Here is a 12475-nt window from a genome sequence, read left to right as displayed (position 1 = left end):
CTTAAAGAAGAAACAAAAAAGAAAAAGAGATTTATTACCATGTTCTGTTTACCTAAGACTTCTCTTGGTTTAGTTTGGGCTTCTGCAGATTTCACAGCTGGGCCTTTCTCAATACCTTTAGACAGTCACTTCATTTTCTTGGGCCTCAGTTTCTTTTTTGATGTTTACACAGTTTTTTTTTGGCTAGTTTTGGATAACCATCATCTTAATATCGAGTTATTTAAGTCAACAACAACAACAAAAAAAAACAAGGTGGCTTCTTGAATTCTGACTTGGCATGAAGACACTTTGGGTTGGCTCACTCAAAACCATGTCTAACCCCTTTTCTCTTATGCGACTGTACTCCAGAGAATGGGAAATTTAAGTATTCATTTTCTCAATCTCTTTTGCATTTAAGGGGTGGCCATGTGGACATTGCTCTACAAAATGATATAGAAGCAAAATCTGCTAGGAGCTTTTTAGGAGAGATCCTTATTTGTTCTTTCTGCTTCCAACATGAATGCAAGCTCCGGAGTTACAGCGATCACCTTCTATCTGAGATAAAGGCCAAGACTGCTGCAGAGTTGCTGGTCCTGACATTTTTAGCCATAAAACCAATGCCAGTTGCGGTCTACTTTCATGTCTCTTGTCATGTGAGAAGAGTAAATTCCTACTTAAGACACACATAATCACGGATTCCATTACTGCTGCAAAATAATTCCTGTTAATATAATTGGCCCAGTTGAGGCAAGACCTTGTTATAGAACTGTGATATTCCTATAGTGACACGTCTCATGAACAGTTAAAAAGCTTACACCAATTACAACACTTCTATGAGATGAGGAAGGATATACCTGATATCCAGAATGATATTTATAAATCAGGAAATAAAGTAATTTTAAAACTGCACCATGTGTAAAGTGTTCTATGAGTAAAGTCAACATATAGTACAATTTGCAGATGCCCCAGTACCTAATTAATACTATGGGAGTTCTTGGGTACCTCAAAAATTGGATAAATTGTTTAAAGCAATTAAATTCATATTAAAATTCTCATGAAATTCTCATTCTGGGTTATGTATTCCACACTAGATCATGAGTGCCACAAAGGCAAAACCTGTCTTGAACATCTTTGGATCCCAGAACATAACATGATTCCTGGCATATAATAAATGCTCAACAAATGACACTGTTGATGGCATGGTAATTTACTACAATGTAGTGTAAAGCCCTGTGAGAGTTGATTGACATACTTGTAAAATTCCCTTATTTGGGACTGACTTCTACTTTTAATGTATCTTATTATAATAACCCTCTAAAAGATGCTGCTTGTCTCTGGCACTAATATCCCCTTACATATGGAAGTCCCCTTAGAATCCAGAAGTTCCTGACCTAGCTCCTCTATTTTCCACTAGTTCTTGTGGGATATTTTGAGTGCTGCTTTGGAACTATAAGAGAATGGAAGTCTATGAGGGAATGAGCACAGATTAGACACTGCCTTAATATGAAAATGTTCTCCATCCACGAAACACGCGCAGAGATGTGGTCTCATGGGTCTCATCTCAGGAGTAAGCTCTGTCTGCATCCAATAATTCATTCAATCAACAAATATTTATTGAGTACCTATTATGGGCTGGATAAAAGTGAAGAACATCCCAATCTAGGCCTCAATGATTCCACACTGATTCCACTGATTATTCTGAAGGGAATTTACCAAATATAAATAATGATTTAATTTTCTTGAAACGTGTGCGCTTAAAGAAGGGGAGTATTACAGAATGCCCTCACAGGACGGGTCTTCTGAGCCTGGAAGACCATATACCAGACTTCCTCTGCAGTCCCCCAGGTGACAGAGTGCAGGTTAACGTGGGGAAGCAGCTCTAGGAGGCAGGGTACCCAGCCCAATACAGTTATGGAGCAGCAGAGATGTCAGCAAAGGCACACAGACACATTTTCAACCTTCCAAACTAAGAGGCTCCCTACTGGCCTGGGAACTTGCACTACACCCCAGGAAGCAAAGGATATGTACTCATCACAAATAAATTTCCAACAAGTTTTTATTACTTACAATTCATCACCTTGTTCTTTTCCATAACTTTCTTTTCCATAGACCTCATTTTGGTTTCTGCTTGCCAGAACAATGGACACAACCAGGGCAGGCAGACCTGTTATAGAAAGACCATGACATAAGCAACTGTTCTGAGCATCTGGAACTGCTTTATAAGACTGATAATGGCAAGAGAAAAAAAGGAGAGAAAGAAAACCCTCTATATCACAGAATCCAATTGTTTTAGAACTGGAAACTTGGATAAAAGGAACAATGCAGTCCCCTCTTTGGTGTGAAATATCCAAGTCTAAATGGCAACAATTAAAACCCACTCTTAAATACAGATATTTAAATACTGTGTGGGATCTCTGTGTGGCTCAGCGGTATAGTGCCTGCCTTTGGCCCAGGGCATGATCCTGGAGTCCTGGGATCAAGTCCCACGTTGGGCTCCCTGCATGGAGCCTGCTTCTCCCTCTGCCTGTGTCTCTGCCTCTCTCTCTCTCTCTCTGTGTGTCTCTCATAAATAAATAAAATCTTTAAATATTGTGTTTTCTTACTCTTACTCATTAGAGAACCAGAACCTCATTTATTCTGAATCCAGAAGCAAATGTGCTTCATTAATGACAGCTGTCATTCTGCCAGAGTTTGGGCAGTAAAGGATCTGCAGCTTATTTTGCCCCTTTCTATGTAAAGAAAACTCTTTAGAAACAGTGGGGAAGAAAGCATGGGGCTATAAAATTTTTATATTCTCCTCTTTTCTCTCGAGAGAATCAAGTATTTTCATACATATTTCACTGGAGAAAACCACACCACTCTAATTCCCTGAAAGACACTTTTAGCATCAAACACCTTGGAAATATCCCATACATTTATATTGCCACCTGCAAAACCAAAACACACACACACACACACACACACACACACACACACACACAACAAAAAAAAAAAAACCCTTCTAAAGGTTTGCTCCAATATGAAGCCAGATAAAAAAGAAGCCCATTTAGAAGATTCCAAAGAGGCTAATGGTAGCATCCATGTCTGGCTGAGGAATCACGTTGAGAAGTTCAAGGCAAGAATTTTGTCAGTATTCTGGATGCACACACAAAAATAACATTCTCTCACTGCTTCCAAGACATGGGCATGTATTTAGGGGGTGAGGATAGCTAGGAGTCTGAGCTGGCCTTTATATTTTGAAACATAATGGAAAGGCACCACTGTCTGCCAGCTGCCTCTTCAGACTTGGGTGGGCTGGCTCTGATCACAGGAAATAAGTCTGTGGTGACTCAGGAGGCTAAGGCTTTTTCCTTTACTCCTGAGTTTAGTAAGGACAGCTTAATAATTTTAAAAAATACCATACCAAGGAAGCCCCTGCCTTGGGATGTGTACATCAAATCCACATCGTTCACAATTTTGAAGTTTCTTTTAGCAATGCTAAGCTTCCAAAATAGGATTTTCCTATGAAACTGGTGGTTTCCGTGAAACCAACACTTTTTAGGAGGCTTACCCCAGCCAATGATGCAGAATTTCAGGATGTATCTGCGAATGTAAGTGTTAAATACTTTAACCAGGGCAATATACATGTGAATGGCTTCTAGACCCATCCAGGTAAAGGTTGCAAGAAGGAAGAAATGGAGCAGGACAGCAACTGCCGTGCAAAGGCCATCCACATGAAACGAGGTGATCCAGCCATCCAAGAGGAAGAGGAGATTCAGGAACAGCAGGGCTGTACTCAAGTTCATCAAGATTTTAGAGGGATAGTCCCTTCGCAATTTTCTGAAAAGGGGGAAAAAAAGATGAGAAGGAATACTGTAAATTAATCTCTTAAGCACAGGCAGTAAATTCCTGTCTTCTGTAAAGCTCTGTAGTGGATTAGGTAGCATCATTGTGACATGACTCCACGAGGAGGAGGAGATTTGTTTTTATGTAGAAATATTTAAAGATATTTATGAGTATTTGGCAAATTATAAAGTTTTTTAATATTAATTTCATTTCAAAACTGCAATTGTTTACCAAATTTCCAGTTAGCTTCAACAGATTTTTTTTTTAATCCAGGAAAAATGCTAGTTATAAAAATGATATTTTTGTTATAATAAAACAATTTCCCTTAAATTTTCTTAATGAGGTAAGGATTTTTTTTTTTTTTTTAAGGTACTGTTGGGGAGGTAGTCTGGCTGCCTCAGTGGGTGGAGCATCTGCTTTCAGCTTAGGTCATAATACCTGGGTCCTGGGACCAAGCCCAGTTGAGCTCCTTGCTCAGCAGGGAGTCTGTTTCTCCCTTTCCACTGGATTTTCCTCCCTGCTCGTGTTCTTGCTCTCTCTCCCTCTCTCAAATGAATAAATAAAAACTCTTTTTTTAAAAAAAAAAAGTTTTCTATTTCAGGACTAATTTTATAAGATCTGTGAAACAAAAGTTTTCATCTCTTACCATGTAAAAAGCACTTCGTACAATTTGTATATATGTGTTAATCATCTCTTACAGGTTTAAATGCATTTTATCCATAGAAATACAATAATTATAAATGAAGATTCTATACTGCGAAATTTATATTGTATGATATATGTTATGAGAAACCTAAATATTAGAGTTGAATCACTATACATGATTCAAAAAGCATATAAGTATTTTTAAAAGCAAAGGCAATTTTCTTATTCACATTTTGGGACAGTTAGCCCTGGATTTTGACAGATATAAAAATACTTACTCAAAAGCAACATACGTCAGGAGAGTTGCTGCTGAAAAGATAGCAGATATCCCACACCCAATATAGGTGATGAAGGTGAGAACTTTGGTGTTTCTTGCATCTATCTGTGAGGCAGTTCCTTGAAGGTCCTGCATAAAACATGGGAAGTAGCTGTTAAGAATCTCTCTTTTCATGGGAATGGTATTTTATTAGAAAGGTCATTGCTAGCACTTACAGTCTTAGCTCCATCTTAGGGCTAAAAACAACAGTGCATTTCATTTATTGTGCTCTTGCAGATCATTCTATGAAGCAAAAGTGTAGCATTACTGAGAGAGTTGCAGGTTGCTTTCTATCATTACCTTGTAATCTAAATTCTTTGCACACCAGGATAGCCTGAGGAACAAAACCACTGGGTCGGTCTCCCATCAGAAAATGGGGAGGAGGTCACTGCCTTGCAGAATAAATTATCAGGCCCATTCCTAACATTTGCAGGGCTAGGGACACAAGTACAAATGGAGGCCACCATGGTCAATGTGAGCCTTCAGGCAAACTTTGGCTTCTATGTCCAATAGGAAGGGCTCAGCCAGAGACTGGTACCTCTGAGTGTAGTACAAAGGATCTTAACCATTGTCATTTCAAAGCTTGGCATGTATTGGGTTGAGTGGCCTTTATTTATTTTTTTTTAAATAAATATGAAGCTACTATAAAGTTTTAGATCATGGCTGTTTTTTGTTACTTTTTTCCTTAAATTTTAACCTCTGTAGACCTGAAAGAGCACCATTTAAAGTGTTAGAGGTTGTAGGATAGAAAGAAGTAAACACTTTCTAGAATATTAACATGAAGTATTAATTTCACTGTGCAGAAGCAGACTTGCAAAAGGAGAAAAAGATTGCAAAGTCTTTTTTTTTTCTTCTTAAGTAGGGAATTGGGTTAGGGATAAATCTTGAGCTAAGACTATCCACTCAATGCTGGTTGGAGGAGAAAAGATACCTCCATTATGCAGATGTTCAAAAATGGAGCCTTCTTGGGGATGGCGTTCAAGTCAGTGCCAGTGGACTCACAGATAGGTTACCTTGACCAACATTTTGGTTACTCCAGGATTTCATGGAGCAGAGAAAGTCTTGAGGAATCTACAAGTGACTTGTCATTACCTCTTGCAAAACCTATGGCTCCCATCTAAGCAAGGGGGTAGACTTGCAATCCACAATTAAAATCACAATTTAAAGTGTAAATTAAATAAAATAATGTTGTTTATTATTACACATTCAAACACAACTCTCATGCTGTTTTGTACTTTTAGAGAACAAAGAATATGAAAATATTTATTCCTCTGACCTAGCCAACATGAAAATGTACTAATGTTAAAAGTATTAAAATCAGTTTTACTACAGAGAAATGTTAACAGGGAACACTAAATCCTTCATACATTTGTAGATTAGAAGATATAATTATGGGGCTGGGGTGCATTTTTTTAACTTCTCATATGGTAAAAGTGTCACAGGGCAATGTAGACTCTGGGAATATCTTACAAGTGACTAGTGAATAAAGAGTGAATAAAGTAAAGCATGAAAACTCTTAACAAAGTCTTGGTGGTCTTGAAAAGCCGAGAGGAATGGGACATCTCTAGGAAGAATAAATTCTGGAAAGTTTTTCTCTTAGTACTATATAATCTTATAAGAGCATAAATAAATAAATAAATAAATAAATAAATAAATAAATAAAAATAAGAGCACCAAGATGGAAAGAATAGAACTAAAAAAAATGCATATGTTCATATATATGTAAAACTAATTATTTAATAAAATGACAACAGAGAAATACACAGTAACAAATTCATAATAAAATTCAAACAGTGTATGAAGAAACTAACCAAAGTAATGGGAAGCCAAACTGTGGTTACATGTAAACCACTGCTGTATACTGAACTATACTGAACTGTTACCTATTTATTTAATCTTAGACCTACAAGGTACATAATCCTGCTCACACACACACATGCACATGCATACATATACATGTGTTCACATGTACACAATTCAAATAGTTAAATGAATTAAGCTAAAGTTTATATACCTAAATGAATAAAGATACAAGGTAAATGCTTTTAAAAAGAATGTCTGCTGTCACTTTTGGGAAAAGGAGAACATGAAATTTAAAACTGAAAGTATTTTGGGGCACCTGGGTGGCTCAGTTAAGCATCCGACTCAATTTTGGCTCAGGTCATGATTGCAGGGTCAGGAGAGAGAGCCTGGCATCATGCTCTGCCCTCAATGTGGAGTCTGCTTGAGATTCTCTCTCCCTTTCCATTTGTCCTTTCCCTAGCGCTCGCTCGCTCTCTCTTTCTCTCAAATAAATAAATAAAATCTTTTTTAAAAATTGAGAGGTTTTTGTTTGTTTTTCTTTTTTTTGTTTGTTTGTTTGTTTTTCTTAGGGAAAACACAGTTTAATTGTTCATTTTCATGCTCTGGCAGAAAGAAAAATATTTATATTTTGGGAAAGTTAAAAAGTTATTCGCTATGATTGTTTCCTTTTTCAATGACAAGTTTTTTATCCCTCAGAGCATGATGCAGTAGACTGTCAGGAAAATTACTTATGGGATGCCCATATTGACAATGGCCAAGTGGGTTCATGAGCCTAATGCCATATGCCACAGCCCCTACTGCTCCTGCTTAGTACTACAGGAAGTAGGGGTAAGATCTAAGGGAGGGGATAAACATAACCATGGTATCTGCAATCCATGTTCAAAAGGCTTTACTCTCTTCAGCATACATTACTGCCATCATCATTGGAAAACAAATGTGGTTTAATCCCTGGGAACTATACCAAATATCAGAAACAACAGCTATATTACAAGCTGGAAGATGCACTGCACACCAGAAAAGTATCTGCAAAAACACTAGTGTATTAGATATAAGATAGAGTATAAGTCTGTAGATGAATTCAAACAAGTTGCATAGAGCATGGCTTTTGAAAATTTGGTGGGATGAAAAAAAAAACAAGTCTATGTGATCTAATTTTTGTCTAGAACTGTTGGATAGGCTGGATAATGAGATAAAACTAGGGCCATGGGAAGGAAGGAAAAGAAGGAAGCAAGAAAGGAAGGTAGAAGGGAAGAAAGGATTAATATGAAGGCCTAGTGGTAAGAGACCCATGTCACACCCATCACTTCTCTTTCAGGCCTGAAGACTTCATGCTGTCTTAGACCCTAGTCTGTTCTAACAGGCCATGCTCTTAGGGCAAGGGCGGTGGTGCATCATTTTGGGTGACAGCTGGATTACCTAGCGCAATACCTGCTATAAAGTCACATTCAATCCAAAGAGTGATAATGCAAGAACATTTTATCAGACTTTTCACAGTTCCCCTCCATGTTAGTTAAATCCAACATTTTCTTCCTCTTTAACTTTTCAAGAATATCATGGTGATTTTCTTGTTTCCAGGATTACTTATCATTGCTATTAATGCTACTGGAGAAAAAAAAACTAAGGTTCTTTTTTATAATTACTGTTATAAATTTTAAATATGTGATCTCTGCTGGTTAGAAAGATTCAAGATATAGATATCAATTATCAGGAAATAATTCCCAAAACACAATCTAAAAAGGCTGACTTACAAAAAGAAGTATGCCTTCCCAAATTATATCATTTCAAAATGAGTTTAGAAATTCCTCCCCTACCATCAGAACTCCAAAGTGTGTGAGGTGGTTACATAAGCAGACCGTCTCGCTCTCATCTGAATCTCTGTGTGCCACACATCCTGACGTGTTCCAAAATCCAGAACCTTCTGTAAGAGGAAGTCCACAAACAGTGTGAAAATAACAGCAGGCCAGTTCCTTTTCTATAATGGATGATATCTTCTTTAGGAAAATACGTCTTAGTCTTTTCTGCCTTACAGTTTATCAGTAACACAGATACTTTTAAGAATACTTAAAACTGCCAATACTTAGAATAATTTAGTTTCCCGCCCCCTCCAAAAAAAAATTTTAGATTCCCAGAATCACAGAATGTTAGTACTGGATTGGCAACGAGAGATTATCTAGTCAGTGGTTTTCAACTGCATTCTACTGAAGTGTCTCAGGGGCCCTGTAAAAGTTTGATTCAAGTTTAACTTTTAATTTATTACAAAATAAACTACCATGAAAAGAGTATCCCCTTTCAAATATATTACATACCAATGAAGTCTCTGAAGATCAATGCATTTTTTCCCCTTAGGTTAGCCTCTATTTTTATAAAGACATGAGAACAAACAGAGGTCTGCCTTCTTGTAACATTCAGTACACAGCGATCATGCACAGTGGCAGCTTATTATGAATGCCTTGAATGCATTTTATCTAACTTTTATGGTAGGATGTGGAATATGAGCAACTTATATGTTTAAAGATTATTTTAACACTGCAAGGTGATATCATTTTAAATTATGTATCCAGTAAATCCACTTTGTCAAAACTGTGCAACTAGAAACCAAACAACAAAAAATTTCCTAGCTGTGATAAGGTATATCAAAAACAGAGGTTGGACACCCACAGAATTCATTTCTACCAAGAAGCAGACTGTACTGGTGCTGGTTTGATTTAGCCATGATAATATCCCTGGGGATCCCCAACGGAAGGTGACCCTCAGGAGGCAGAGGTAGGAGGTTTCATAGATCATCCTTCACATCAAAGAGTTCTGCATACCTTATACTTAGTGACTTAATTTTGCCATTTTCTCTTAATTGTTCAATGTCATTTTGGAAGCAGTTCATTTCTTTCAAGTCAAATATATGTATTATAACCACCTCTATATTTATAGTCCTTTAATATGCTTTCCCCATAAATCTGAGATCTGGAAGTTGGATGCTAAATTGTGTGCCTCATGCACAATCAAATAATCTCAGAGGTGTCCTTAAATGAATAAGATCAAGTAAGTATATACTGATGTTCCTCTAAAAGTGACAACACAAATGCACAACTGTATCTGAAATCAAAGAGGTTGTTTGGTATAAAAAAAAATCAAGTTTACTTATTTCTTCTTGCAATGAGTAAAAAGTTGCAGAAATTAGGTTCACTTCCTCTGCTACCTAAACTAAACTTTGCAGTTCAGTTGTCATCACACTTACACTGTGACTCACTCTGGCTGGGGTGGAATGAAAGGAAACGGGGGTGTCTAACAATGTTTAAAATTCAGTTGTTCTTAAGACAGCCAATATTTTAAAACTTACCGTTTTTGTTCAGATCCCAGAAGGCACAGATGGGATGAGGCACTGCCTATATTAACATAAGAATAAACATGTGAAATTGTGTTTAAAATAAGTGAAAAATCTTAGAATCTGAATATGGGAAAAGAGTCAAAATGCTAAGGTTTTCACAAAGAAATAGACCAGTATTAGTCATGCTGATACAACCTAAGAATGGCAGGCAGTCCAGAAGGATCTCCTCTCACAGAGACTTCAAGTGGAAACCAACCATAACCTCATGAGGAAATGTGCTTCCCATTTACCTAAAGGTTACTATTTATGTACCACCATAAAATGATATTCTTAGCATTTATCAAAGCTCTTTATATTGTAATTTCACTTCATCTTCAAATTTATCCTTTATGTCTTAGTATGTGCCCCGAATTGAAAGTAGGGCTTCAGACAGATATTTGCACATCCATGTTCACAGCAACTTTACTCACAACAGCCAAAAGGTGGAAGCAATCAAAGTACTCATTGATGGATGAATGGATAAAAAAATGTGGGAGATATACATACATACATATATATTATACATACATATTATCTAGCCTTAAAAAGGAAAGAAATTCTGGTACATGCTAGAACATGGATGAACCTTGAAGAGATGATGTCAAATGAAATAAGCAGGTCACAAAAGGACAAATACTATACGATGTCAATTACATGAGGTGCCTCAAATAGTTACATTCATAGAGATGGAGAGTAAAATGGTGGTTGTGGGGTCCCGAGGAGGGGAAATGGGGAGCCGCTCTATAATGGTACATAGTTTCAGCTGGGGATCATGAAGCAATTCCAGAGATGAATGGCACAATGTGTGCAGAATAACATAAATGTACTAAAATGTCACAGAACTGTACACTTAAAAATGGTTAACATAGTATTATATTATGTATTTTACCACAATAAAAAAAAATTCTTCATGCATTAAGGAGTTGAAACAAAGGAAGCCAAAGGGTAGAACAAGGAAGTCTCAGAGGGCTCGGTGACAAAGCAAGGCTAGTTCTTAGATGACTTAACTTCCAAGCCTCATTTCTTATCAGCCAGCTTCCTTCCTGCCTGCCTTCCTGACTGCCTAATAAATGGGAGAATCACAAGTGGGCCCTCCGTCAAGGAGGGGAAAGCCTGTGCCTGGCCTTACCTGGGACCATGAGAAGCCCTGTATAATTTTATCAAATAAACAGACGATAGCAAGGGCAATGAAGCAACAAAAAAGCAACATGTGCCAAGATTTTAGATAACTGCTAACCTCTCAAAAAAAGAAGTCCATCCTGGCCTATTTCCCTTCTGCTTTCCCAGTAGCAGGAATTTCTGACTTGAAAAAAAAAAAAAAAACCCACAAACTTTTTAACGGCAGGATTGTGCAACTGCATCTGATTTCTCAAAGCAATATGTTGTTCCTTCAAAAGAGGTTGTCTTCCTCACTCTCATTCTTCTCATGACTGAACCCTAGATGGACGAGTCTCCCCACTTGGCAATATTTAACATGACACTATGGTACCCACCTGATTAACTGTTCTCCCCTTTTTGGAAAATTGCTCCCCTCAAAAAAAGTGCCAGTAAAATAAAATTCTTACTGTGTCAGGGAACAAAAAGGCCTCATACTTCTCTGAAATAGTTTGCCTCTTTTCCATTGTTCTCTGTAGCATTTTCTTACCTGGCTTCTTGTGTGTTTGATTTTAATTCGAACAGGATCTTTCAGACCCTGGATAGTAATGTTTCCAATACTGCATGCCATCACATAACTCACTAAGGTGCCTTTCTTGGTTTCTACATCCTTTTAAAGAAAAAAAGTGGATTATTCATCAGAAGTATCCTTTTATTTGATTTGGGAGTTCCCAAACACGCAAACTGTCAGCACTTTTTACATTTAAGATTTTCAATTATAAAACATCCTGTTTATAAAATCAAATTGCCGGCTTTCCTGAAAGAGCTTTGCTATTTCCCTTATTATAATAAATACATTGAGGGAACATTATGAGCCAATGCTGCAAGGCAGTGTTCATAAAACCTACTCTTGATTGCTATGGCTGATGTCAGCCAGTTAACATCTGAAACAATGTGAACCCAGAAATAATATACTCATAAAGAGCCACAAAACAATTAGATCATTTCCCTGCCCTAGAAAACAGATGAAGTTGTTTGCTGTTAGAAAAATATAAAGAAATACGGTGTGAAAATTAAAAAAAAAAAATTCATATCCATGCCAACAGCCTGATGTGTTTAGTAACTTACAACGAAATGTAATTCTACTAGATGAAGGTCCCATCCAGAACTACAGCTTTTTTAAAAATTATTTTTAAGATTTATTTATTTGAGAAAGAGAGAGAGAGAGCATGAGCATGATGGCTGCGGGGAGGGGGGATTGCACAGAAGGAGAGGGTAAAGGAGAGAGTCTTATGCAGACTCCATGCTGAGTTCAGATCTGAGGAGGGGAGGGGCTCAATCTCATGACTCTGAGATCATGACCCTGAGATGGTGACCTGAACCAAAAATCAAGAGTCAGATACTTAACCAACTGCCCCACCCAGGCACCCCCAACCAGAACTTCTACCTTC

At 37.4% G+C, this 12475-nt stretch overlaps 1 protein-coding gene across 7 annotated transcripts in view; it reads right to left on the bottom strand.

Annotated features, from left to right (window-relative positions):
* The window catches only part of ADGRG6 (adhesion G protein-coupled receptor G6), a 137357-nt gene that overhangs the window by 20445 nt on the left and 104437 nt on the right, over nt 1–12475 (bottom strand). For all 7 annotated transcript variants that reach the window (XM_055311103.1, XM_055311101.1, XM_055311100.1 and 4 more), the window contains 6 exons: nt 11575–11694; nt 9903–9948; nt 8380–8486; nt 4728–4855; nt 3530–3798; nt 2047–2143 (listed from right to left, as the gene is read on the bottom strand). In XM_055311103.1, coding sequence (XP_055167078.1) covers nt 2047–2143; nt 3530–3798; nt 4728–4855; nt 8380–8486; nt 9903–9948; nt 11575–11694 — 767 coding nt within the window. The remainder of the gene's footprint in view (nt 1–2046; nt 2144–3529; nt 3799–4727; nt 4856–8379; nt 8487–9902; nt 9949–11574; nt 11695–12475) is intronic.

The sequence above is a fragment of the Nyctereutes procyonoides genome, unplaced genomic scaffold (genome assembly GCF_905146905.1).
Source record: "Nyctereutes procyonoides isolate TBG_1078 unplaced genomic scaffold, NYPRO_anot_genome, whole genome shotgun sequence".
NCBI lineage: Eukaryota > Metazoa > Chordata > Mammalia > Carnivora > Canidae > Nyctereutes > Nyctereutes procyonoides.
The sequence above is the reverse complement of the archived record's forward strand: the minus strand, read 5'-3'. Positions and strand labels throughout refer to the sequence as shown.